Below are 24,635 nucleotides of genomic sequence, written 5' to 3'. Positions count from 1 at the left end.
AATAAGGGAGGACAGAGAATCCGGAGAGTTGGTGGTAAAATAAAGATGTTCGAGCTCTTTAATGCGATTAAGATAAGAGGATGTTTGATCACGCGCCTTCTTCTTTTTATGAGCAACAGAATCAATAATACAACCACGAGCAGCAGCCTTGAAGGCATCCCAAAGAAAGTGGAAATCAGAGGAGGTATTCAAGTTGTTAGTAAAGAAATCTTCCATAAAGTGTGTGAAATAATCAGTGAAGGAAGGGGTAAGTAAAAGTGAATTGTTAAAGCGCCATCGACGGGTCTTGGGAGTAGGGGAGGGATAGTCCATATCCAGGATAATAGGGGCATGATCGGAGATCAGGATGGAGCCTATTTCAGAGTTAGTCATGAATTGGAAAGCATGGTGCGAAAGAAAAATGTAATCAATACGGGAATGGGAGGCATGCACAGGAGAAAAAAAAGAAAATTTCAACGAATCGGGGTGAGAAATTCTCCAGGAATCTATTAAGCCTCTAGAAGAGACGGATCTGTGAAAGGATTTTTGCATCTTGGTAGGAACATAACGTGCTTGGGATTTACGGTCCAAGAAAGGGTCCATCAATTGATTACAATCCCCCCCTACAATCAAATCTTCAGAGGCAATGGAGGAAAGAAGGGAAGAAAAAACATTCCAGAAAGAATTATCCACCCCAGTGGGACCATAAACATTGCAAAGGGAAAGATAAACATCATTAACAGTGCAGTCTAGGAGCAACCACCTACCATTAGAATCAGCAGTTTCTTTATGTATTTGAACAGACAGAGATTTATGAAATAGAATAACAACACCATTTTTACGATTTACAGCCGGAGAACAGTAAACTTCCCCAACCCATTGACTGCGTAACTTAGACAACTCATCAGCAGTAAGATGTGTCTCCTGCAAAAAGGCAATTTGGCATTGTAAACGAGCGAGGTGAGACACAATACGTTGTTTCCTAATAGGGTTGCGGAGACCCTTAACATTCCAAGAAATGAGTCTGAAACGTTTCATAAGAGGAGAGGAGAGAAGAAGGAGAGAAAAAAAAGTCCAGCAGCTATGAAGAGATAGAGGACGGAAGATAAAAGAAGGCATATAGTAACAAGCCCAGTGAAATGAAAAGAGAGGAGAAAAAACCAGTTATTGGAATGAATGAGAGAGAGTAGGAAAAAACAATGCATTACTACCACTTTAAGGTGCAGAGGGAGAGAGAGATTGGAAGAAGAGAGAAGAGGAGAGGAGCCAAAACCATTGTACAAAATGAGAGAAAGGAGTAATGACGGGGAAAGGATGAAGGAAACGGGAAAACATGAGTAAAAACAAAAAGGAAAAGAAAGGGAAAGGAGAGGGTAGTGAAGAAAAAGGAAGTGGGAGCTAAAAGCTGCCTGAAAAAAGACAGTAGAAAGAAGGATGGCAAGGGAAAACAAAACGGTTCCAGCCATACAGAACAATTAACGGAGAAAGGAGACAATAAAGTCAGAGCGGGAGCAGCAAGAAAAGACGACCGCACAAAAGGGAAAATGTCAGAAAACTCGGTCTGAGGAACATGAAAAAGATAGACAAGAAGAAGAACAGGGAGTAAAAGAAAAAGAACCCAAGACCGAGCACGACAATATAAAACAAATGGAGGTAACTTACCAAATAGTTAAGCAAAAACAACAGCGAATTGGAATAATGGAGACAGAGACAGCACGGTACGATGGAAGGGCTGACAACCAAAACATAGGACGACGAACCTAGAAAACAGCGGAGACAAAAACCAGTTAGAACATATGCAAGAAAACAAATAAACAGCCCAAGTATGGACAATAAGTGAAGTACAGAGAGGTAAACATGAGGAGACTAAGAGTCGCTTTGTTCCATGGAGTCTTCTCTGTGGGAATGGATGAATTTGCGGAGATCTGCCGGATCCTCGAAGCTATAAGACCTCTCTTTGTATGTGACCTTGAAGAAGCAGGGATGAATAAGTCCGTATCTAGCGTTCATGGAGCGTAGTGTAGGCCGCAGATCAAGAAATTCCTTTCGACGTGACGCAGTCTGTTTGGAGACATCCTGAGAGAAAAAAAGTTTATGGCCCGACCAAAGTAGTTGCTTGTGTTGTTTGGCTGAATGCAAAACAGACATGAGGTCGGAATACAGAAGGAAATAAGCAATGATGTCTCTAGGTTTTGAAGAGGAAGAGGAATTTTTTGGGCCAAGACAATGCGCCCTTTGAATATTCAGATCTACATGTTTAGGCAGCCCAACTATTGGTAGGACTTGTGACTTCAAGAAGAGGATGATGTCGGACCCTTCTGAATTCTCCGGAACACCGTAAATACGCAGGTTATTGCGTCTATTTCTATTTTCCAAGTCCACGGTCGTTTTCTTGAGTACTTGAACTTCCTTGGTGAGGCTATCCACCTTGGCGACAACATCTTGAGCGTCGCTGATTTTTTGTTCAACGTCGGTGACCCTTTGATCTAGGCTGGACCATTTGTCGTATAATCTCTGCAGGGTAGCAGTAGTATCCGCAATAAAGGGACGAATTAGACGAAGTTCCTCCATGAGGTCCTCAAGGGTGACTGGAGACTGAGATTTAGAAGAAGACGGGGGATCCGTCTTAGGACGCTTGCCTGTTGATGTAGGATCCTTACGTGAGGAAGAAGCTGCGGTGGAGGCTTTAGCGCCATGCGCCTGCTGCATGGTGACTGAGGTGAGAAAACAGCATGAGGTAAAGAGCAAAGCAGCCCACCATGCGGTGTGAAAGCAAGGCAAATTGCAGAAGTGGAGACAGGAACACCCCCAGTAGAGAACAATGTACCTCCGTGGTAGAGAGTAGTGCGCAGAAGTGAAGCAGTGACGCACCAAGCAGGCAGGTTCCAATGGAGATGTGAGGGGCAGGAAATAAACGCCAAAATTAGTGCAAGAACACCTCAAGGCGCCTCAAAGAAAAGCAAATGCCTCCTGGAACAATAAAGGAAGACATATGGCTGTTGAGAATACAAATGCAGCAGAAGAAGCAGTAGAAGGACGTTTGAGGAAAAACGAAAAAATGAAGAAAAACAAAATGGCGGCCGGAACTGAAGCAGCGACATTTATGCAGAATTTGCCCCCAAAAGATGCATTGTCGCAGTCAAGAACATACCCGTGTGCTGGGGGGCAGTTCCGACATCCGAATCCGCCGTTTCCGACCAGAAACGCTGTCGGGAAGCGGGACCTCCGTAAATGAAGCGCCGCCGAAATCGCAGAGCTCAGGGAGGGGCGGCCATCTTGTCCGCCGCGTCGCGCGCTCCTCCTGGATCCCTTCTCTTAATTGCTTCATTTTCCTCGGGAGAAAATGTCAATCGATAGTTGTTAAATGTCACTCATAATAACCCTGAAATTATGAAAACGTCACACATGGCAATCCGAAACCTTGGCAGCTATGCTGATAATGATAGTTTGCGCTATTTAAAACTACAAAAAGAAAAAAGATACGAGGCATTTAAGGCTCAGACTAGGATGTAAATCGGGAAGAGAGGGAAGACCTTTAAAATAACACCAGCAACTCAAGTGCGTTTAAAGTTTGTCACAAAAACGAATCTGCTTGTAGTTGGTGTTACCTCTCTTGTAGACCAGGGCCCCTACCGTAGGGGTTCTGTAAATCGCCCAGCACTCCCTGCCGAGACTCCACTTTGTCAAAAGGGCGCGTGGTGGTGGGGCGCGTCACTGCTGCATTATAGCAGCACTGCGCAGGGGCTGGATAAAAATGATGCCCAGGGCCGTCATTCGTAGCGCTTTCGCGCGCTACAAGACTGACGGCCTTGGGAACCACATACACAGTACGCCGCGCAATGCACCACCACCACTTGCTAGATGGTGCATGCATGCATTGCAGCCGGTGCGCTTTCACTAACATAACTGCTCCGACTTCAGCGACAGATTTACAGCGGCATGTGTGGGGGAGGTGTCATTGTCCCCAATTAAATCATAATTGGCGCTGCCATGTGCCACCAGGGTCATACCACCGCCCCCAAAATAATAGTGCCACCCGGGGTGGACCGCCACCCCCCAGCTACGCCCCTGATTTTACAATTTATGTATTACACATAAATCTACTTAATATCTTAGCACGAAATACAACATGCAATTAATAAAATAATGATTACTATCCTGTTCTGTTCCCTAGAATGTCCCATCCGAATACAGCTTCAGTGAACAATTTAGAGAAAAATATACTGATTTTTCTACCAACCTGCACATCTGTGATACATTTTGTGTCCTAGATTACATGACATTGATAGGCAGAATACAATACCATTCATGTGAATCATTTGTTTTTACTATGCAAAGTAATGCATCTATTTTAAACACAATAATTTATTATTAAAATATTCTGGCAAACTTACATTTACTTTACAGTACTTAATATACTTTTTGTCGCACTGTCTTAATGGTCAAGTCATTATTTTTGTTACAGTCAATTCCTCTTAATGTTGTGTACAGTTTTTAGATTCTTCCGTGAGGTTTATGCCCTTGAACATGTTTGTAATATGTTAACTGAGGCACTATTATAATGCAGGGCAGAACAGGTTACCCAATTTATTACCTTTTTAAGTTTTGCCTGCGCAGCGCATGCACTGTGCTTGCAAAATCTCTTATAAATTAAAAAAAAGCTAACAACGTGCTTCGAGCACGCTCATTACTCACCTTTATTTACCATTGGTTGGCTCCAACATCACTCTTTTCCTTGCTTCTCATTGGGTTGTGCCTCCGTCTTCCCATTTCTCTTCAGTTCTTCCTCTTCAGTTCTTCCTGTTTTCATTGGAGCTTCAATGAAGTACAGTGTCCTTCCACCAGGAGCCCACTTTCAGAGGTACTTTATAAAAACATTTTAAACTAGCGCTCCTTAAGAGTGCTTGTGTTGTAAGGCCTTCTCTATCGCTCCCCGCCCCTGAAAGTTTAGGCTCGCCCTCCTGTACAAGGGCTGTGACCGTCCTGAGCCCATCAGAAGCGGTCGCTCCTCACGCTGCTTCAGGCCCAACTGGTATCGTAGCGCTATACTCCCAGAGCGCAATTTAAAGCCATAGCGCATTACTCGCATTGCTCCTGCTTACAATTGTGCCTGATTGCTGATCGCATTTATATCGTAGCGCTGATTGCATTTATATCGTAGCGCTGTGTTGCTGAGGTGCGCATTGATAGACATTCGGTTGTGCTTTGCTGCCTTTGCCAGAGTTGCTCATTTGTACCTGATTCTGCCGGTGCCACTGGCCATTTCTTAGCCATTATCTAAGTTTTGCCCCAATCTCGTCCTGTTAGGCTCTTGGCTTGCTGCCATTTTGTTGTTTGTTGTTGTGCCTCCCTGCCCGGCTCTCCACCCCGCACCCGTCTCCCAGCTGCTCCTCCCTCCCACTGAAAGTTTAGGCTTGACCCTCCTGTACAAGCGCTGTGACCGTCCTGAGCCCATCAGAAGCGGTCGCTCCTCACGCTGCTCCAGGCCCCGACTGGTATCGTAGCGCTATACTCCCAGAGCGCAATTTAAAGCCATAGCTCATTATTCGCATTGCTCCTGCTTACAATTGTGCCTGATTGCTGATCGCATTTATATCGTAGCGCTGATTGCATTTATATCGTAGCGCTGTGTTGCTGAGGTGCGCATTAATAGACATTCGGTTGTGCTTTGCTGCCTTTGCCAGAGTTGCTCATTTGTACCTGATTCTGCCGGTGCCACTGGCCATTTCTTAGCCATTATCTAGGTTTTGCCCCAATCTCGTCCTGTTAGGCTCTTGGCTTGCTGCCATTTTGTTGTTTGTTGTTGTGCCTCCCTGCCCGGCTCTACACCCCGCTCCCGCCTCCCAGCTGCTCCTCCCTCGCTCCGCCCCCTCCACTATCCACTTATGACAGGCGCATTTGCGCACAGCGTTCACGCGCAGCGAGTGCGCCCTATGCGCGCCGAAGGCGTGCCAAAGGTAAGCCCGTCTACGCCCGTCCATGCCTGGCCCGCGCCCAGCGCCAGACCCCCTGGCCCCCGCAAACTCCTCTCCGCCCGCATTACGTATGACTCCGCTACCCTCTCAGCACTTAACCCCGGCCGACTCCCAAACTGCTACCAAGCCGCCCCAGGACACACCCATGGACCCTTCACCTGCCACTCCTGCAAGCTCGACTGTATCAGGTCCCACACCAAATCCAAAGACTCCAAACAGAACTCCGACACTAACCACCTGAAGTGCATCCTACTCAACACCCGCTCGGTCCACAGACACGCCATTGAACTCTGGAACCTACTCGACACCACATCGCCGCACGTCGCCTTTCTTACAGAAACCTGGATGAACGCCTCTTCAGCGCCCGACATCGCCATAGCCATCCCGGACGGTTACAAAATCATCCGAAAGGACCGCATCAACCAAACAGGAGGAGGCATCTCCATCGTCCATAAGAACACCATCCGCATCACGACCAGTTCCGACGACAACCTCTCAACCGCCGAACACCTTCACTTCCAGATCCACACCGACCCGAAGACCACTCTCAGAGGCACCCTCATCTACAGGCCACCAGGACCCCGCACACAATTCAGCGAAGACATCACTGACTTCATCAGCCCTCACGTCCTCCCCTCTGAGGACTACATTCTACTGGGAGACCTCAACTTCCACCTGGAAAAGAACAACAACAGCAACACCACCACCCTTCTAGACAACCTCGCCAATCTCGGACTCAAACAACTTGTCGACACCCCCACCCACCTGCCGGGCACACGCTCGACCCAATCTTCACCTCCAGCAAGCACATCTCCTTTAATCACACCACAGCCCTCCATTGGACGGACCACAGCTGGGTTCACTTCAACTACAAAAAGACCACGACCAACAACCACCCAGTACCAGAATGCTACTTCCTTACCCCCCGTTTGCCTTTCTACCAGGAGTTGTTCCAGAAAACTGCTCCTCCCAACATGAACATTTTTCCTAATCTGTTCCCGGGACCAGCTACCTAGTTGTATATATTTGAATCTTGATAGGGCTGGGCCTACCCTCTCATGGAGCACCTCCCATTCTACCAATGTACCTCCTGCCATCAACTCTCCCCATCTTGAGATCCCTGCATCCAGTAAGGGGAGTGCAAGACTGTCCTTTAGGCAGGGGGGGAAGCCCCGGGGAGTCCCAAATTGGGGCGTGTTTGGAAAAATAGGCCAACCCAACTCTAGCTTTGATTTGCACCCACGCTTTCGCCAGTGATTGTAGTATCTTTAGCCTCACCTTTTTAAAGAACCTCTAGTCACCAAACTTGAATAAAAATCCATCAAGTGGAAGGTACGCCCCAATTAACATGGCCTAAACATTTTCCCGTTTGAGGAACATGTTGGAGTTTTTAGCAACATCCTTGAGTGGGAGAGCTGGAATGCCCAAGCGTAATACTGTAGGTCTGGCAGAGCAAGCCCTCCCTTTTCCCTCCTCCTCCTTAATTTTTTCCATGCCAGCCTTACTGCTTTATAGCTCCAGATAAAAGAGTTAATTTCCTGCTGACATTTTTGGAGCTGTTTGGAATCAAATGCTAAAGGGATGGAATTAAAGATGAAAGTGAATTTGGGGGGGGGATAGACATTTTCACTAGACTTATTTTCCCAAGCACAGTCAGAGGGAGGAAGGACCAAGATTTTAATAGTGCCTTACAGTCACGGAAAACTCGGTCAAGATTGGCCTGGGCCAAAGTGCCGATATCGTGGGTGATCTTAACTCCCAAGTAACGGATTGAAGCGGTCACTACTAAATGCGGATTGTCTATGTTCCAAGTCATAAGCTCGGTCTTCCCCGCATTAATTTCGTACCCCGAGATCCGCCCGAATTCCTCCGCCCTCTTTACAACTATAGGGAAAGCCTGGACCGGGTCAATGGTATAAATAAGGATGTCATTGGCATAGAGTCCTACTCTCTTTGCCCATCATCCAAATTCAAAAGAGGGGATGCTGGGCTCATCTCTCAGGATTTGGACAAAGGGTTCGATATATATGTTAAATAGGAGGGGGGAGAGCGGGCAGCCCTTTCTCGTTCCCCTCATAATTTGAAAGGGCTCGGTGCAGGTACCATTAACCAAAAGACTAGCTCTGGGATCTCTATATAAAAGGTTAGTGGCTCGGCAGAACTTGGGCCCGAGTTGGAACCTCCTCATTACCGCAGCCAGATAGGGCCAGTTGACCCTATCAAATGCTATGGTAACATCTAGGGTCATAATTGCCAAGGGTAGGGAGAAGGTTGAGGCGATGTCAATCGCACCTACCAGGTCGTGGGTGAGGTCTGCTAACTGGCGTCCCCGTATAAATCCCTTCTGATCTTGGTGGCTGATTGTGACGATTTCGCTCCCAAGCCGTGCCGACAAAATAGCGGCGAAGATCTTGTAGTCATCGTTTAGGAGCGAAATCGGCTGGTAGGACCCACAGTCGGCTGGGACCTTACCCGGTTTCAGGATCAGCACAATAGTTGACTCACCCCACGAGTCGGGTGGCACCACACCGTTTAATAGGATGTCATTAAATAAGGCTGTCAAAACTGGGATGATGGCAGGGCCCAATGCGCGATACAGCTCTCCAGGAAGACCATCTGGGCTGGCAGCTTTACCCCGCTTCAGTTGTCTGATAGCGTTTCTGACTTCTGCCTCAGATATTTCCTTGTCCAGGCGGTCGCTTTGTTCCAAAGAGAGCTTATGGAGTTCAACCTTCTCTAACCACACCTCCCTAGCCATTGGGTCTTCCGCAGACTCCTCTTTATAGATGTTCTGAAAAAACTCCTGAAAGGCATTTCCTATATCGAAGTTTGAGGTCCTGGCTGTGGCTTCCCCCTCCACTCTCACTTCCCTGATATACTTTTTGGCCTGATGTGCCTTTGTTTTCCAGGCTAAAACCTTGCCTGCGGCCTCCCCGTACTCAAAGTGTGAGAGCTTGCTAGCCTCCCACCTCTTTGCCACCCTTTCTTGGAGTATGTTTTCCAGATTTTCTTTTAACTCCACCCGCCTCTTTTGGTCGGCTGAAGGTCCGATGCCAGAACCAAGCTTTTGATCTAGGAGAGACAATTCCCGCTCGATGCTTGAGATTGCTGCTCTATATACCTTCCCTCGATAGGAGGCACGATTGGTAATACAACCTCTTAAGTAGGCCTTAAAAGACTCCCACACGATCGCCAATGAGGTCGAGTTTAAATTATTTTCCAAAAATGAGGTAGTCTCCGCTATAAGGAAGTCCGTCTCTTCTACCTCAAGCAGAATCGTCCGGTCAAAAGACCAGGAAGTATGTCTAATCTGCTGACCAAGGGTTAGGGAGAAAAGAATAGCCGAATGGTCAGAGAGGTGGGACGGGAGGTAAACCAGCTCCTTCAAAGCATCTTTAAGAACATAACTAAAAAGTGCGTAGTCTATTCTAGATTTGTGTTTATATTTAAAGTTGTGGAGAGACACCCCCAAGGTGGTGCCCGCTCTCTCCCTCCATAAGTCCGCTAAACCTAGAGTTGACATTATTGCTATAAGAGTTAGCCTAGATTTAACATGTGTCAGCGCTCTGGAATTAGGTGATTTGTCTAATTTGGGATCTAGGACTAGATTGAAGTCTCCCATCCATATCACAGGGTCCTGGGAAGTTATCAGATGGCTCTGGATCTTATTCAGATAGGATGGGTCATCGTGATTAGGGCCGTAATAGCCCACCAAGGTATATGCTCTCCCATCTAATGATACTTTAGGAAGTAGCCATCTTCCACTGGGGTCCTCCTTATGTTCCATGATCTGAGCCTTTGCCTGCTTCTTAAAAATGATGAGGATCCCACGTATGTTGGCATTGTGGTCCGTACAAAGAAATTTGTCCACCCACTTCAACCTTTACAGCATATCATTAGCCTCTTGTTTAAGTAGATGCGTCTCCTGGATGACAATGACCTGCGCGGGGAAGTCTCTCAGATATTGTAATATTCTATGTCTCCTACCCCTCACACGCAGGCCATTGACATTCGAGGATAAAAACAGTAACCCACTCATTTCCTTTTCCTACCCCATTCCCCCCACCTGCCCATTGAACCTATCGGACACCCCTCTCTTGGGAATGTAAGATGACCACTCTTAGCCTGACTAATACTTAAACTAATACTACTCTTGAGGCGTATAACACGGTTACCGATGTAAACTAATAAAACGAGACCCGGCTTACGAGGACTTTTTACTTCTTTACCCTCCCCCCCCCACCCTGGAAAACCCACCCGTACTTAGCCTGGCCAGATGAATAGCCAGCTTTGCGTCTCTAAAGTGACCCTCTCCCAGCCCTGTCTACTCTGGATACAATCAAGGACCGGCAGAAGCCAAAGTGTTGGGATCTCGGTGTCAACCCAAGAAGACGTAGGCTGTATCAGGACGGGGGGGGAGGGGGGTCCCACCGCCCCCTTAATTGTGTCAAAAAACTAGATCGAAAGTTTGAACATTAAATGTAGTGTCCATTTGTTTTTATTATTATTTTTTCTTTTTATTTCTTTTTTTTTCCCCAAACTTTGTTTTCAGATTTCTCCATTCGTCTTTCCATATTATTTGTTAGTTATTTAATTAGTTACACTTTTTACTTTCCTATGTTACTATTTTCCTGCCCTGGTTAAAAGCGAGAGTAACAGTGTGACTCGGTGGAGTGGAAATTATCTAGTGGCCCCCCTGTGTGTAGTTGCTATAGATGCTAAAAGCTCGTCCGCTTCTAGGGGTGAGCGAATATTGTGTATTTTGTTGTTGAACATCACCCTCAAAAATGCAGGGAACCTCATCTGCACAGTTGCCCCCAAGGCCCTAAACTTCTCCATCTTCTGCCCGAGCTCCCACTGTCTGTCTAAAGTAGTTGTGTATAGGTCGGATCGGACTTCAAAGGAGAAATCCGGGGCCTTTAGTGACTTGGCCTTTAAAGCAAGATTCAGGATTTTTTCCTTGATGGAGTAAGTAAGGAAGTACACTAGGATTTTCCTTGGTTTTACTCTCCCGGGGTTGAGGCGAAAGGGATCCCTATGTATCCTCTGGATATCTTTCTCCAGATCCGCTGCTGACTCATCCAAGTTGAGGGCATTCTTTAATAGGGACACTGCGTAGTCCTTGATTTCACCACCCTCCTTACCTTCTGGAACCTTCAAGAGTCTGAGGTTGTTCCTTTTTGAGTGGTTTCCTAACAACCCAACCCTGTCCTTCGTTGCATCCCCTTCTCTCCGTAGGTTTTGGATCTTAATCTCTGCGGACTCCAACTTAGCTTTTAACTCCCCCACTGAACTTTCCAGACTCTCAGTTCTCTCAAAGAGGCCGTCCACTTTATTTTCGAGGGTCTCACACGCAGCCCTAATCTCATTTTGGTTGTGCTTGTATTCGGCAAAGTCGCTCTTGATCTCATCCCTCATTTCCGACAGAAGTGATTCAAGGGGGCTCCCCTCCCCCCCCCCCCCCCTACTGTTGCACCCAAGTGTTAGGTCGCTGTTCTCACATCCAGCCTGTTCCAACGAGAGCTCAGGCCCCCCGGGGTCCACTGCTGGTGCAGACTTGGTTGCCTCAGTTGTAGCCTCTAGGCCGAGAGACTCGGCCCCCTGGGTGGTATTGGATTTGCTCATACTCTTTGTCTGAGTGCCACTTTCCCCCTCTGAACTTTGTAGGATGTCCAGCACTTGGGGTAAAACTTTGAAGTAGGATCGCAGCGACGGTGTAATTCGCGTTACACTCTTTCGTAGCCACTTAGATTTACCTTTCCCCACCGACTGGGTAATGGAGCCTGTGATAAATTTTGGACGGGTGGACACCCCTCCTGCTGAGAACCCTTGAGATAACCCTGGGGTGACTGACTCAGGCTCCATTTCCACCGTAATCTCTGCCCCGGGGACCCCTTCCCCCTCTACACCCACTTCACTCTCTCCCTCAGGGTCGTTTGCCTGTACGCTGTTCTGTTTTGTGTTCCTGCTTCCTCCGTGACTGTTAGGCAAGGTGCTGCAACTAGAGCTCTTCCCCCGTCTTCTGCCCTTCCCACCTCGTTTTCCAGGGGTATTGCTGGCACAAACACTTTCCTTCGGGCACAGCCCTCCCTTCAAGCCTCCCCGTGCACTCTCCTTACTTCCTGATGCTTTGCTCTCCTGAGCCGCCATCGCTGTGCTCTTGGATTCTGCTTTCGCTGTTGCCAGGGCTTTAAGTGGGAAAAAAATACTGGGGGTGCTCTAAAATGGGCGGGGCAAACCTCTTAAAGGGGCGTGGCCTATCCAAGTATGGGCGTGGTCTAAATCAAGATAACTAGCATTGTGTTAGGGCTGGGGCAGGATCACGCAGACTAGTTCCTCTCTCTGCGTTTCACTTGTTGCTGGGTTACACTGCAGCCTTGATGCTCAGTGTGAAAGTTCAGAGCAGGGTTGTGCTGGAGCAGGCTGCCTGCAGTGGCGTAACGAACCTTGAGGGGGCCCCCCTGCAGGGTAAGTGAAGGGGACCCCTCTGGACTCAATCTAGCGCTCCCCAGCAGAAGTGCGGTGCTGACGGGGCCCTCTGGAGGGTGAGGGCCCCCCGCACTGCGGGGTCTGCAGGGGCCTGTGTTGCGCCCCTGGCTGCCTGTGGTCGTCTCTCTCCTAATCATCCCACGATGTGAAGGCTGGCACCATGACGCACCTGCGCTGCAAGAAGGGAACTCAAGAGAGAAAATGGATCTCTTTAAAGCCTACAACGCGGCTCACCTGGCATGCTCACTACCTCCACTGCTCAGTAGGGAGCAAAATGAGCATGCGCACATTGATGTGCATGCTCTCACTGCAGTCGAGGGGGAAAAAAAAGACAACTTGGAGGCCTGAAAATAGAGCCTGAAAGAGACACGTTTTGAAGCCCCCTGAAAATAACTGCTGGTGCTCAGACCCAGACAGACCCGGCCCACTTAAAGCTCTGCGCTTGAGCAGTTACATTTAGTACCTTCAAGAAGCAATAACGTGTTGCACAAAGTACATAAAACAAATGCACTTTTAAAACTGACTGGCTGCCCAAACGAAGCCTACAATACAAATTACATATGTCAAAGTAATGTAGCACACATTGGCTTTGTTTGAGTGCAGGGATGCGGGGGCCTTTTTTGTGTGTCCTTGGCAGGGCGAGTTTCATTTACTATCCAGTGCTTCAAACGGGCATGTGCTCTCCAGTAGAGTGGCCGCACTTTTGTAACTTGAAGGGGAGAGAGAGAGTACCTGCACTTCACAGCAGTGCTGCAATATTTTTTATGCTAGAGTATCGGCACTTCGCAGCAAACAGCCGTTCTGTAGGTAGTAGGTACGTGAACTTTTCTATTTCCATGAAATCAAATGGAGTTCCCTAGCACAACAAAACTTCTGTCACCACTCCGCTCCTGTCCCAATGGGTAGGTGCACATCTTTGCTTTTCCTCATTCGCTGTCAATCCTTTTCAGAATCGGGGTGAGGCTGTTCAGCATTGGCTTACCCCATCTCTGCATGCGCTGTTAATGAAAGGATCGCAGGTTCAGGTGGAAGGGTGCTAAGTGACTAGATCCGAAATAATAGTGAAACTGTCCAAACCTAGGCAGAAATAAGTTGGTGAAAGAAACCATCCAAATTTACTTTTCATTTTCGTTGCAGCCGGTAACTAAGTGCAAAGCACTTCCAGCAGTTGGGGGCAGAGGGAGGGGTGACTGGTTTTTCGGCTGATGGTATGAATGTTTATTTACTGCCTGCACGTGGTTTTTCGCGTGCCTGCCTTGCTACTTTATATCAAATAATACAGCGATGGAAGCACACTTGTATGTATAAATAATATTTGAGGGTATGTGGTTGTGCCTTTCTGATCCGAGACAAAAACACAGTCATTAAATGAAAACGCTGTTCTATTTGGACACACTGCCTTTGTGGTAGTTTTGTGATCAGTTATGGAGGTTGGAATGCATGCTGAAAAATAGCTTCTTCACATGGACAAAATTGATTCAAAGGGCTTTTAGATGATCCTGTGCCAGTTTCCACGCAGTTGCCGACCGCTTGTCTTCCTTAAAGATGGCGTTGTGACCCGGTGACACTGCTGTTCCTGGCTTCTGCTGCCGAGTGGTGGGGGCGGGGAGAGGGAGTGTCGTGAGTCCGGGGACAGCGCCACACCTACTGTACAGGTGAAAGTGCAGCAAGGGGCGCTGTTAAAAAGTAAGAAGTCAGAGCTTCTGAAGTTGTTTGTGAGCATGGGCACATCGATGTTCATGCTCTCACTGCAGTCGAGGAAAAAAAAAGAAAACGGACTACCTTTGGAGGCCTGAAAACAGAGCCCGAAAGAGACCCGTTTCGAGGCCCCCTGAAAAGAACTGCCGGTGCTCAGACCCGGACAGACCCGACCCACTTAAAGCCCTGGCTGTTGCTTTTGTTTTTACTGACCGGATACCTTCCGTGTCTTCAGAGTCTGAATCAAGGTCTGACTCCGGCTCCGACAAACGCGTCTTCCCCAGCTGCAGCAAGAGATTCCCTGCCTGCCCCTCCACACTTCTCTGATGGAGACCCCGAGCACTCTCTCTAAGGAGTACGCGAGCTGCCACCCTGTGGCTCCGTCGAAGCTCCACGGCTGCTTCAGACCACCGTGGAAGGGAGGCAGGGGGCGGTACCAGGCTCACACACATCGGCTGCGCTGCTGCGCTGGTGATCACGCCGGGTCTCTCCGAACTGCACACAGACGGGAAAGTGCCGAGAGGAGATGCGGCTGCAGACCCTCTCCCTCTGACACCCCCGGGACCTCCAACTACGGTAATCCGCCGGCCACAGTGCACAGTTGCTGCATTACTCAGGGTCTAGGGAGAGGTCCGTTAGAGATGCGCGCGTGGCCCTAACCAGCGGCCACCATGTTTTCCACCAAAGAGAGACATCATCTTATATAGGAGAGTAGCCAAACACCAAAACAATTAACATACATATTGTTAATCGCATTGCTCTACGTGAAACGATGAAACTGGTACAACATGCAATAGTTGGACAATGGATGTCAACACTTCACCGCTCCCCCCTCACTTTCAGATATTATGTATGTACAGTCGAATTTGTGTAGAGAAATCCTGTCTGTGTCACAACGGACAGCTGAAACAAGCCACTACATTGTTCAAGTGATGTCGCCATTTTATCAACGTCAACCACTGTTTCCAGCACGATGCATGACTAAAAAATTGTGGTCTAGCCAGGGCTGATTATTTAAAATAAACCTCCCTAAATCCTCGGTGTATTTTGGTGACAAAATAACAATGATTAAAAATCACATATATTTCCGAACAAGTTGTCTGCAGGCTGCCACGCATATCGCATTAAAAGCACCTGCAGGGCAGATATTATGAGGAGCTGTTCCTGTGTTATGATTGCAGAGAACAGGGCGCTTTCTTGTTGTCTGCTTACATCTTATCTGGCCATCGATCTCACTAACTAACGGCAGCCCCTGCAGGTCTGCAGTGAAAACGCCCTGGCACAGGATGGTCAGCAGCCCACGCGACAAGTGAATCTGCAGCTCAGGAAAGTGTTGTTTCGCCCCACCTTATTAACACTATACTATAATCAGAGCGCTCGAGTTGTTTGTCAAAACAGGGCCATCATTTCAAAGATCCTGGGTGGGCCGCTGTGGAGGTTAATGAGTGAACTGCGCAGCCCGAGCCAGCATTACAAAATGTACTGTGCGCTAGGTGGCCGGTAAACACTGTGCCACATCACTATGCACCTCTCCTGGACCGAGCAATCATTCACAAGTACGCTATGCACACATCACCCACTCTTCGTCCTATGCACCTCTCCTGCAGGTGACAGGCACTCATTCACATGTACGCTGTGCACGCATTGCGCACTGTTTGCACTATGCCCCTCTCCTGCCAGCCACGGGTGATGTGGGGCGGGTGAGGGGCAGGTTGGGGGGTTGTAAAATACGGGAAACGGACAAGTACCGAAAAAAATTGATAAAACAAATTTCGTTGCGCGCGCTGACTCGCCAAATGTGATGCAGCGCGCACAACAAAATTCACCTCCAACCAGGCAAGCACAGAGGCCCTTCTGCTTTCTCGCAATGCGAGAGGGCAGTAACATAAATGGTAGTTTTTACCGTTTGTTTCTGCCTTCTCCCACCGTGAAAAAGCAGTGGGGCCACGCCCCAATGAGGGAGCCACCACTGCCAAGATCAATACTACAACTACCAACACCACACCCCAACATACACCACAGTACCACAAACACCACAGAGCCAAAATACCATCACCAAAACTGCAAGATACCACCAACACCACAAACACTAACAGTACCATCAAAAATAACACTGCGCCACCAGTAACACACCACCAGGTCCAGTTACACAACTAACATTGGTAACACTCATACCACCAGTCTCATCACCACAATACCACCACTCTTTTTACCACCATCTTCACTACCAAGCAATATAAATACTAATAGTCTTTATCATAAAGAAATATTTTTCTGCATCCCTGTATTAGCATGCACTACACATTAGAGCCAGGTCTACTAGATTTGCCAATACCTGTATACTCTTTTCTCACATAGGTTATGGGTTTCCGTTCTGTTTGTGTACTGTGCAAGTTGGGTATATTATTCCTACAGCTTTGCAAATTAATCTTATTTTTATTCTGATAATATTATGGGAGATATAGTACATGCCCTTGTAATATACATAACGTTTCTAATCAGTAATTGCAAAATAGATTTCTCTTCTTGCATAAATCACCTACCCTAATTCAGTCCTGGATAAATAATATTCAGAGGTCTCCTCATAATGGAAGTTTTCCATTGTTGTGCTTTTCCTCCCATTACAACCAGAACTTTTGAGAAGTAATATGTTGTAATCTGTCACAATCTTGTGACTTATTGAGGAGCACCATAAGGCAGCAGTCTATAATGGTGTTAATGTAGCACCTGCCCTTTCTCAGTTTAATATATTAGTCTAATGTTTGACTTCTATTCTTGTTTATGTACTGCCTTTTATTAGCTCTATCAGAAAAATTGAAAGGTTCTCATGTGTTTTTGGTAGCCCAGTGAGATTCAAAAGTGATCTTGTAAGGTTCAGCAATAGCTGTCCTCTGAAAAAAGCAACTGCATCTAACATACGTGCATTACATTTAACATTTCATTGGCACACTGCTCAAGCCGCTCTACATCTCCGACGTTTCCATGATTACGTAAGGCTTCATACATTGATGCAACAGCAATACAAAATATGTATGTTATTATTTGTATTAAGCAGAGTCACTTCTCAATTTTCCATGATATGAATATGCTGATTTATTGTGTCCTTAAACTATGCATGCCTTAAGCAACATTAGTGATGGCTTTGTCCACCTCACTTAGAGAAATGAAAATATTGGTGGATAAAATGTTATGTTAGATTATGGTTTTTAAGACTTAGGGTCTGTTTTATTAGTAAGCAACTCATGATTGCATTTTTGCAGATGTCGCAATTGGTGCTCCACAAGAAGATGATCTGCAAGGAGCCATATACATCTACAATGGACGAGAGAATGGAATAACATCAACTTTCTCACAGGTGTTTCTGATGTCACTGTTTTCTCAGAGAAGATATAATCTTTTCAATACAATAACCATCATATTTCTTGGCCTAATATATATAACTGCAAGTCTTAGACATGTGTGATTTTAAATAATGGGATTTTATTGGCCTTAATGATATGTGATCACATGCATCAGACTCAAATCTAAATATTGTTAAAAACATAATTTCAATATATTTATGGTTATAACCTTTTTATTAATAATGTTAATCTGTTCTGCTGCAAGGAAGGAATGATTGTTCAAGAATATCTGGAGTATGATTTCGTAGTATTTTGATTTTTTTTTTTTTGCCTGGGCACTGTAACCTCTTTGCTCCATTCTCCATTTGCAGATTGAAAGAAAATTAGTGTTTAATGGGCCGTATGGCTACTATACAGATGTCTATTTGTAAGGTTGATCACAGGTGTATCCCAACCTCTGTAGCTGTTGGTGCCCATTTCAGTATAAGTATTGGTTTTCTGTGCATGAGGATAGAGAGGCAAAATTAGCATGGCATGCTAAGGCAAATTATCAATAGCAAATGGGCTCCGTGTTAGATTTATCTCGTCTCTGCATTTGTTTTTCAGTCCTTAGGAGTAAATTACCCCTTGTATTAAAACAATCAGGAAGACTGGGCATAAAACCAGACATTTTGCAGTAGTTCATTGAATATATTTTGTAATTACTTTCTAATTGCTTAAAGTATTTTACACACATGAAAGTTCCACATCTTTACCTTGAATTATATTTAGGTTTTCACTTTGATTAACTGTCTTTCGATGATTAGGATTTTGCTGAAGTCTTTATTTTTGCTCTATGAGCCTCTTATTCCCTTGTATCAATTCCATACTCAGTATCAAGCCTCTGGCTCACCTCTCCAGCATCTGACCTCTGTGCTCTACAAATCATCAAGGTCATCTCCTGGTAAACCCTCAATACCACCAACCTCTACAACACTGTCAAGTCAAGTCAAGTCTGAAATTTGTATAGCGCACTACTCACCCAGAGGGTCTGAAGGCGCTTAAGGGAGAGGGGTTCGCTACTGATCGAACAGCCATGTTTTGAGTTGTTTTCTGAAGGAGAGGTGGTTCTGTGTGAGACGGAGGTGGGTGGGGAGGGAGTTCCATGTCTTGGCCACCAAGTAGGAGAAGGATTTTCCTCCCATGGTGGCTCTCTGGATGCGTGGAATCGCGGCGAGGGCTTGGTTGGACGATCGTAGTTGGCGGCTGGGGGTGTAAAAGGTCAGGCGAGTGTTGAGGTACTTGGGTCCTAGGTCGTGGAGGGCTTTGTGTGCGTGGGTGAGGAGACGGAACGTGATTCTCTTGTTGACGGGGAGCCAGTGCAGGTCTCTCAGGTGACCGGATATGTGGTTGTGGTGAGGTATGTCATGGATGAGTCGAGCGGAGGCGTTCTGAATGCGTTGAAGTCTTTTCTGCAGTTTGGCTGTGGTTCCGGCATAAAGGGTGTTTCCGTAGTCCAGTCGGCTGGTAACGAGTGCTTGGGTGACCGTCTTCCTTGTTTCGGTTGGGATCCAACGGAAGATCTTTCGGAGCATGCGTAGGATGTTAAAACACGATGATGAGACGGCGTTGACTTGTCTGGTCATCGAGAGGGAGGAGTCTAGGATGAATCCCAAGTTGCGAGCATGGTCCGTTGGTTTGGGTGCGATGCCCAGTGCCGGGGGCCACAATGAATCATCCCAGGCAGAGGGGGATGATCATAGAAGGAGGACTTCCGTCTTGTCGGAGTTCAGTTTTAGGCGGCTGTTCTTCATCCATTCGGCTACGTCTTTCATCCCTTCGTGTAGGTTGGTTTTGGCGGTGGTTGGGTCTTTGGTGAGGGAGAGGATCAGCTGGGTGTCGTCTGCGTAAGAGATGATGTTGAGGTTGTGTTGGCGTGCGATGGATGCAAGGGGACTCATGTAGACATTGAAGAGGGTGGGGCTGATTGATGATCCTTGTGGAACGCCGCATATGACTTCGGTGGCCTCTGATCTGAAAGGGGGAGGCGGACTCTCTGGGTTCTTCCGGCGAGGAACTCTTGTATCCCGATGTTCCTGAGGCGTTGTACAAGTGTGCGGTGGCAGACAGTGTCGAATGCTGCGGAGAGGTCCAGGAGGATGAGGGCCGCTGTTTCCCCGTTGTCGAGCAGTGTTTGGATGTCGTCTGTGGCTGCGATGAGGGCGGTCTCGGTGCTGTGGTTGGCTCGGAAGCCGGACTGTGAGGGGTCGAGGGAACTGTTAGACTCAAGGAAGGCGGCGAGCTGACTGTTGACAGTCTTCTCTATGACTTTGTCGGGAAACGGGAGGAGCGAGATGGGGCGATAGTTCTTAAGTTCGGTGGGGTCAGCCGGGGGGTTTTTCAGGAGGGCGCTGAGCTCGGCATGTTTCCAGCTATCCGGGAAGGTAGCGGTGTTGAAGGAGCAGTTGATGATGTCCCGGAGTTGGGGTGCTATGACGGAGTCGGCCTTGTTGAAGATGTGATGGGGGCATTTACATGGGTCGGTTGGCGATCCGGAGTGGATGGAGTTCATCAAGCGGATGGTGTCATCGGTGCTGATCGGGGTCCAGGCGCGGAGGGTGGTGGTGGGGGGCTTCGGTTCAGTGCTGAGGGCAGTAGGCTGGTCGCCAAAGCTGTTATGTATGTTTGCGATCTTGCTGTGGAAGAACGAGCCTAGAGAGTCACAGAGGTCTTGAGAGGGAGTGATGTCGTTGTTGCCGGCGCTGGGATTGGTTAGTTCTTTGACAATGCTGAAGAGTTCCTTGCTGTTGTGGGCGTTGTCTAGTCGATCCTTGAATGCTGATTTCTTGGTGGTGCGGATCAGCTGGTGGTGTTTGCGGGTGGCGTTCTTGAGGGTGGTCATGTTGACAGTGGTTGGGTTTCTTCGCCAGGCTTTCTCGAGGGTGCGGCAGTTCTTTTTGGAGTTCTTGAGGTCGTCGTTGAACCAGGAGGCTTTTTTGCTTCGTAGTTTGTTGGGACGGTTTTTCAAGGGTGCTAGTTCGTCGGCGCAGTTGGAGATCCATTGTGCGAGATTGATGGCTGCTTGATTTGGGTCTGTTGATATGGCGGGAGGGTTTTGGTTTAGAGATGTGGTGAGTTGGTCGGTGGTGATTTTGTTCCAGCTTCTGCGGGGAACTTGTTGCGGGTGGTGGTGGGTCGTGGTCTTTCTGAAGCTAAAGTGGACGCAGCTGTGGTCAGTCCAGTGGAGTCCCGTGAGGTGATTAAAGGAGATGTGCTTGCTGGAGGAGAAGATTGGGTCGAGCGTGTGTCCGGCATAGTGGGTGGGGGTGTTCACCAATTGTTTGAGTCCGAGATTGGCGAGGTTATCCAGCAGGGTGGTGGTGGTGTTGTTGTCGTTGTTGTTTTCCAGGTGGAAGTTGAGGTCCCCTAGGAGAATGTAGTCATCGGAGGGGAGGGCCTGTGGGCTGACAAAGTCAGCAATGTCTCCGCTGAATTCTGTGCGGGGTCCTGGGGGTCTGTAGATGAGGGTGCCTCTGAGTGTGGTCTTGGGGTCGGTGTGTATCTGGAAGTGGAGGTGTTCGGTGGCTATGGGGGTGTCGTCAGAGTTAGTCGAGATGCGGATGGTGTTCTTGTGGACTATGACGATGCCTCCTCCTGTTTGGTTAATGCGGTCCCTTCGGATGATCTTGTATCCGTCCGGGATGGCTATGGCGATGTCGGGTGCTGATGAGGCGTTCATCCAGGTTTCCGTGAGAAAGGCGACGTCTGGTGAAGTGGTGTCGAGTAGGTTCCATAGTTCAATGGCGTGTCTGTGGACCGAGCGGGTGTTGAGCAGGATGCACTGCAGGTGGTTGTTGTTGGAGCTCTGATTGGCGTTTGTGGTTGTAGTGTGGGTCCTGATGCAGCAGAACTTGCAGGTTTGGCAGGTGAAGGGTCCATGGGTACTTCCTGGGGCGGCTCGGTGACAGTCATGGGGGCGGCTGGTGTGGAGTGCGGTGAGGGTGGCGGCGTCGTACGTTCGGCGGGAGGGATGGCCTCTGCGGGGACCAGGGGGTCTGGCGCTGGGCGCGGTCCGTGCATGGACGGGCTTAGACGGGCTTACCTTTGGCGCGCCTTCGGAGCGCTTAAGGCACGCCCGCTGCGCGTATGCCGCTCTGACATAAGTGGATAGTGGAGGGTGCTGAGCGAGGGAGGAGCAGCTGGGAGGCGGGAGCGGGGTGGCGAGTGGGTAGGGGATCTGTTGAAGATGCTGTAGGGAGCGGGGGTGTGGCCGCAGGGGAGCAGCGGCAGGGAGCGGGGAGCGGGGAGGAGAGACGGGCTGGGTCAACAAAATGGCACCAAACAACAACAAAACAATGCAGGGCGAGATCGGGGGCACAGTCTGGCACAGATACTGGTTAAAGCAGTCTCAATATGATACGATATCACAGTCAGGCTCAAATACGATACCACACGCTATCACAGGATGCAGGCGAGATCGGGGGCACAGAATACGATATTACAGGAAGCAGGCGAGGTCGGGGGCACAGATTGGCAGAGATAGATCTCAAAGCAAATGCGAGGACGGCCAGGAGCGGGTGGAACGACCGGTTCTGACTGGGTCAGGACGGTCACAGCTCTTCACCGCTCGGGTCCTTCCTTATGATCCAGTGGGAGGGAGGAGCAGCTGGGAGGTGGGAGCAGGGTGGCGAGTGGGGAGGGGATCTGTTGAAGATGCTGTAGGGAGCGGGGGTGGGGCCACAGGGGAGCAGCGGCAGGGAGCGGGGAGCGGCGGGGAGGAGAGACGGGCTGGGTCAACAAAATGGCACCAAACAACAACAAAACAATGCAGGGCGAGATCGGGGGCACAGTCTGGCACAGATACTGGTTAAAGCAGTCTCAATATGATACGATATCACAGTCAGGCTCAAATACGATACCACACGCTATCACAGGATGCAGGCGAGATCGGGGGCACAGAATACGATATTACAGGAAGCAGGCGAGGTCGGGGGCACAGATTGGCAGAGATAGATCTCAAAGCAGATGCGAGGACGGCCAGGAGCGGGTGAAGCGACCGGTTCTGACTGGGTCAGGACGGTCACAGCTCTTCACCGCTCGGGTCCTTCCTTATGATCCAGTGGGAGGGAGGAGCAGCTGGGAGGCGGGAGCGGGGTGGCGAGTGGGGAGGGGATCTGTTGAAGATGCTGTAGGGAGCGGGGGTGGGGCCACAGGGGAGCAGCGGCGGGGAGCGGGGAGGAGAGACGGGCTGGGTCAACAAAATGGCACCAAACAACAACAAAACAATGCAGGGCGAGATCGGGGGCACAGTCTGGCACAGATACTGGTTAAAGCAGTCTCAATATGATACGATATCACAGTCAGGCTCAAATACGATACCACACACTATCACAGGATGCAGGCGAGATCGGGGGCACAGAATACGATATTACAGGAAGCAGGCGAGGTCGGGGGCACAGATTGGCAGAGATAGATCTCAAAGCAGATCCGAGGACGGCCAGGAGCGGGTGGAGCGACCAGTTCTGACTGGGTCAGGACGGTCACAGCTCTTCACCGCTCAGGTCCTTCCTTATGATCCAGTGGGAGGGAGGAGCAGCTGGGAGGCGGGAGCGGGGTGGCGAGTGGGGAGGGGATCTGTTGAAGATGCTGTAGGGAGCGGGGGTGGGGCTGCAGGGGAGCAGCGGCAGGGAGCGGGGAGGAGAGACGGGCTGGGTCAACAAAATGGCACCAAACAACAACAAAACAATGCAGGGCGAGATCATGGGCACAGTGTGGCACAGATACTGGTTAAAGCAGTCTCAATATGATACGATATCACAGTCCGGCTCAAATACGATACCACACGCTATCGCAGGATGCAGGCGAGATCGGGGGCACAGAATACGATATTACAGGAAGCAGGCGAGGTCGGGGGCACAGATTGACAGAGATAGATCTCAAAGCAGATGCGAGGACGGCCGGGAGCGGGTGGAGCGACCGGTTCTGACTGGGTCAGGACTGTCCACGTTGGAATCTGCAAAAATCACTTAATGAAAAAACTCTCTCAAATCACTAACTGTGCTACATTGGTCAACCATCATCACTGCTTTTCAATGTTCATTCTTCACTGTTTGCCATGTTTGACACAAGTGTAACGTTGTTTCATCTGGATTTCACTGTTGCAGACCAATTTCTCTTCTCCTTCTGTGTACCTGGTCAACATAATTCTGTCTTAGTGCTATGCTCAGGCTTCTCGCACTCTCCTATTCCTGTGGTACTTACCTATGGGTGAATACTTCTCCCTCTTCCCTATCACAACTATCAGATCCTCTTTAAGAGTCTCATAGCACTCCTTTAATCCTTCAGAACTATTATTATCTACACTCTATCATCTTCTGTCTTCAAGAGTTTCTCATGCTTCTTTGCTCTTCCTCCAGACTCTGCCTTACCCTAAACCCTGCACTCGCAGCCTGTGGGTCCACTTTGACAGTGATTTGTGACTATCAACGTTACAGACCAAAACATCGTCTTCTGCCCACTCATCTACCCAAGATCTGAAAGGTTTACCCTCATTTTACTTTTCACTCAGCCATAACTATAAGCACTAGTCCTCAGCAGGCTTCAGTGCTACTTTCAAAGCCTCTTTATTTGGCCTATCCCTAGACTCTTAGCTCTTTTTTGAAAAACACCTCAACTTAGTCTCCATATACTGTGAATTTAGCATAGAACCTTCTTAAGGTAAATTATCTCATCCTTTACCTCCATCAATAGTCTTGTATTCTAAGGTGGAAAAGCCATCCTCTACTGTGGTATCAACGCACTTGCTCTGATTCCCTCTTCTTGACTATGACCTCTCACAATTTATATACTATTGTCCAATTCGTCCACAACATCCTCCTTGAACCTCCTTTGGCAGAATAATAATAATTCTTTTTATGTAGTGCGTTGTATTTCAATCTTATCTTGAAGCACTATAAATAAAACATATTAGTATTTGCCTTAATGTCACGTTATATATGTGGTTACTTGCAAAATAAATGCCATTACCCCATGAGCTGTGGTTCTCTTGACTATGTATCTAAATTAACCCTATACTCCACGACGCCAGCTTCCGCGACAAGGCCCTGGACTGGATCCACTCCTTCCTCACAGGATGAACACAGCAAGTCAGACTACCTCTCTCCTCTCCGAACCC

At 48.4% G+C, this 24,635-nt stretch overlaps 1 protein-coding gene across 2 annotated transcripts in view; it reads left to right on the top strand.

Moving 5' to 3' along the window:
- The window catches only part of ITGA4 (integrin subunit alpha 4), a 628,337-nt gene that overhangs the window by 354,827 nt on the left and 248,875 nt on the right, over positions 1-24,635 (top strand). For both annotated transcript variants that reach the window (XM_078681473.1, XM_078681474.1), the window contains one exon: positions 17,402-17,496. In XM_078681473.1, the coding sequence (XP_078537599.1) occupies positions 17,402-17,496 (95 nt within the window). The remainder of the gene's footprint in view (positions 1-17,401; positions 17,497-24,635) is intronic.

Source organism: Lissotriton helveticus, chromosome 3_1, assembly GCF_964261635.1.
Source record: "Lissotriton helveticus chromosome 3_1, aLisHel1.1, whole genome shotgun sequence".
NCBI classification, from domain to species: domain Eukaryota; kingdom Metazoa; phylum Chordata; class Amphibia; order Caudata; family Salamandridae; genus Lissotriton; species Lissotriton helveticus.
The sequence above is the reverse complement of the archived record's forward strand: the minus strand, read 5'-3'. Positions and strand labels throughout refer to the sequence as shown.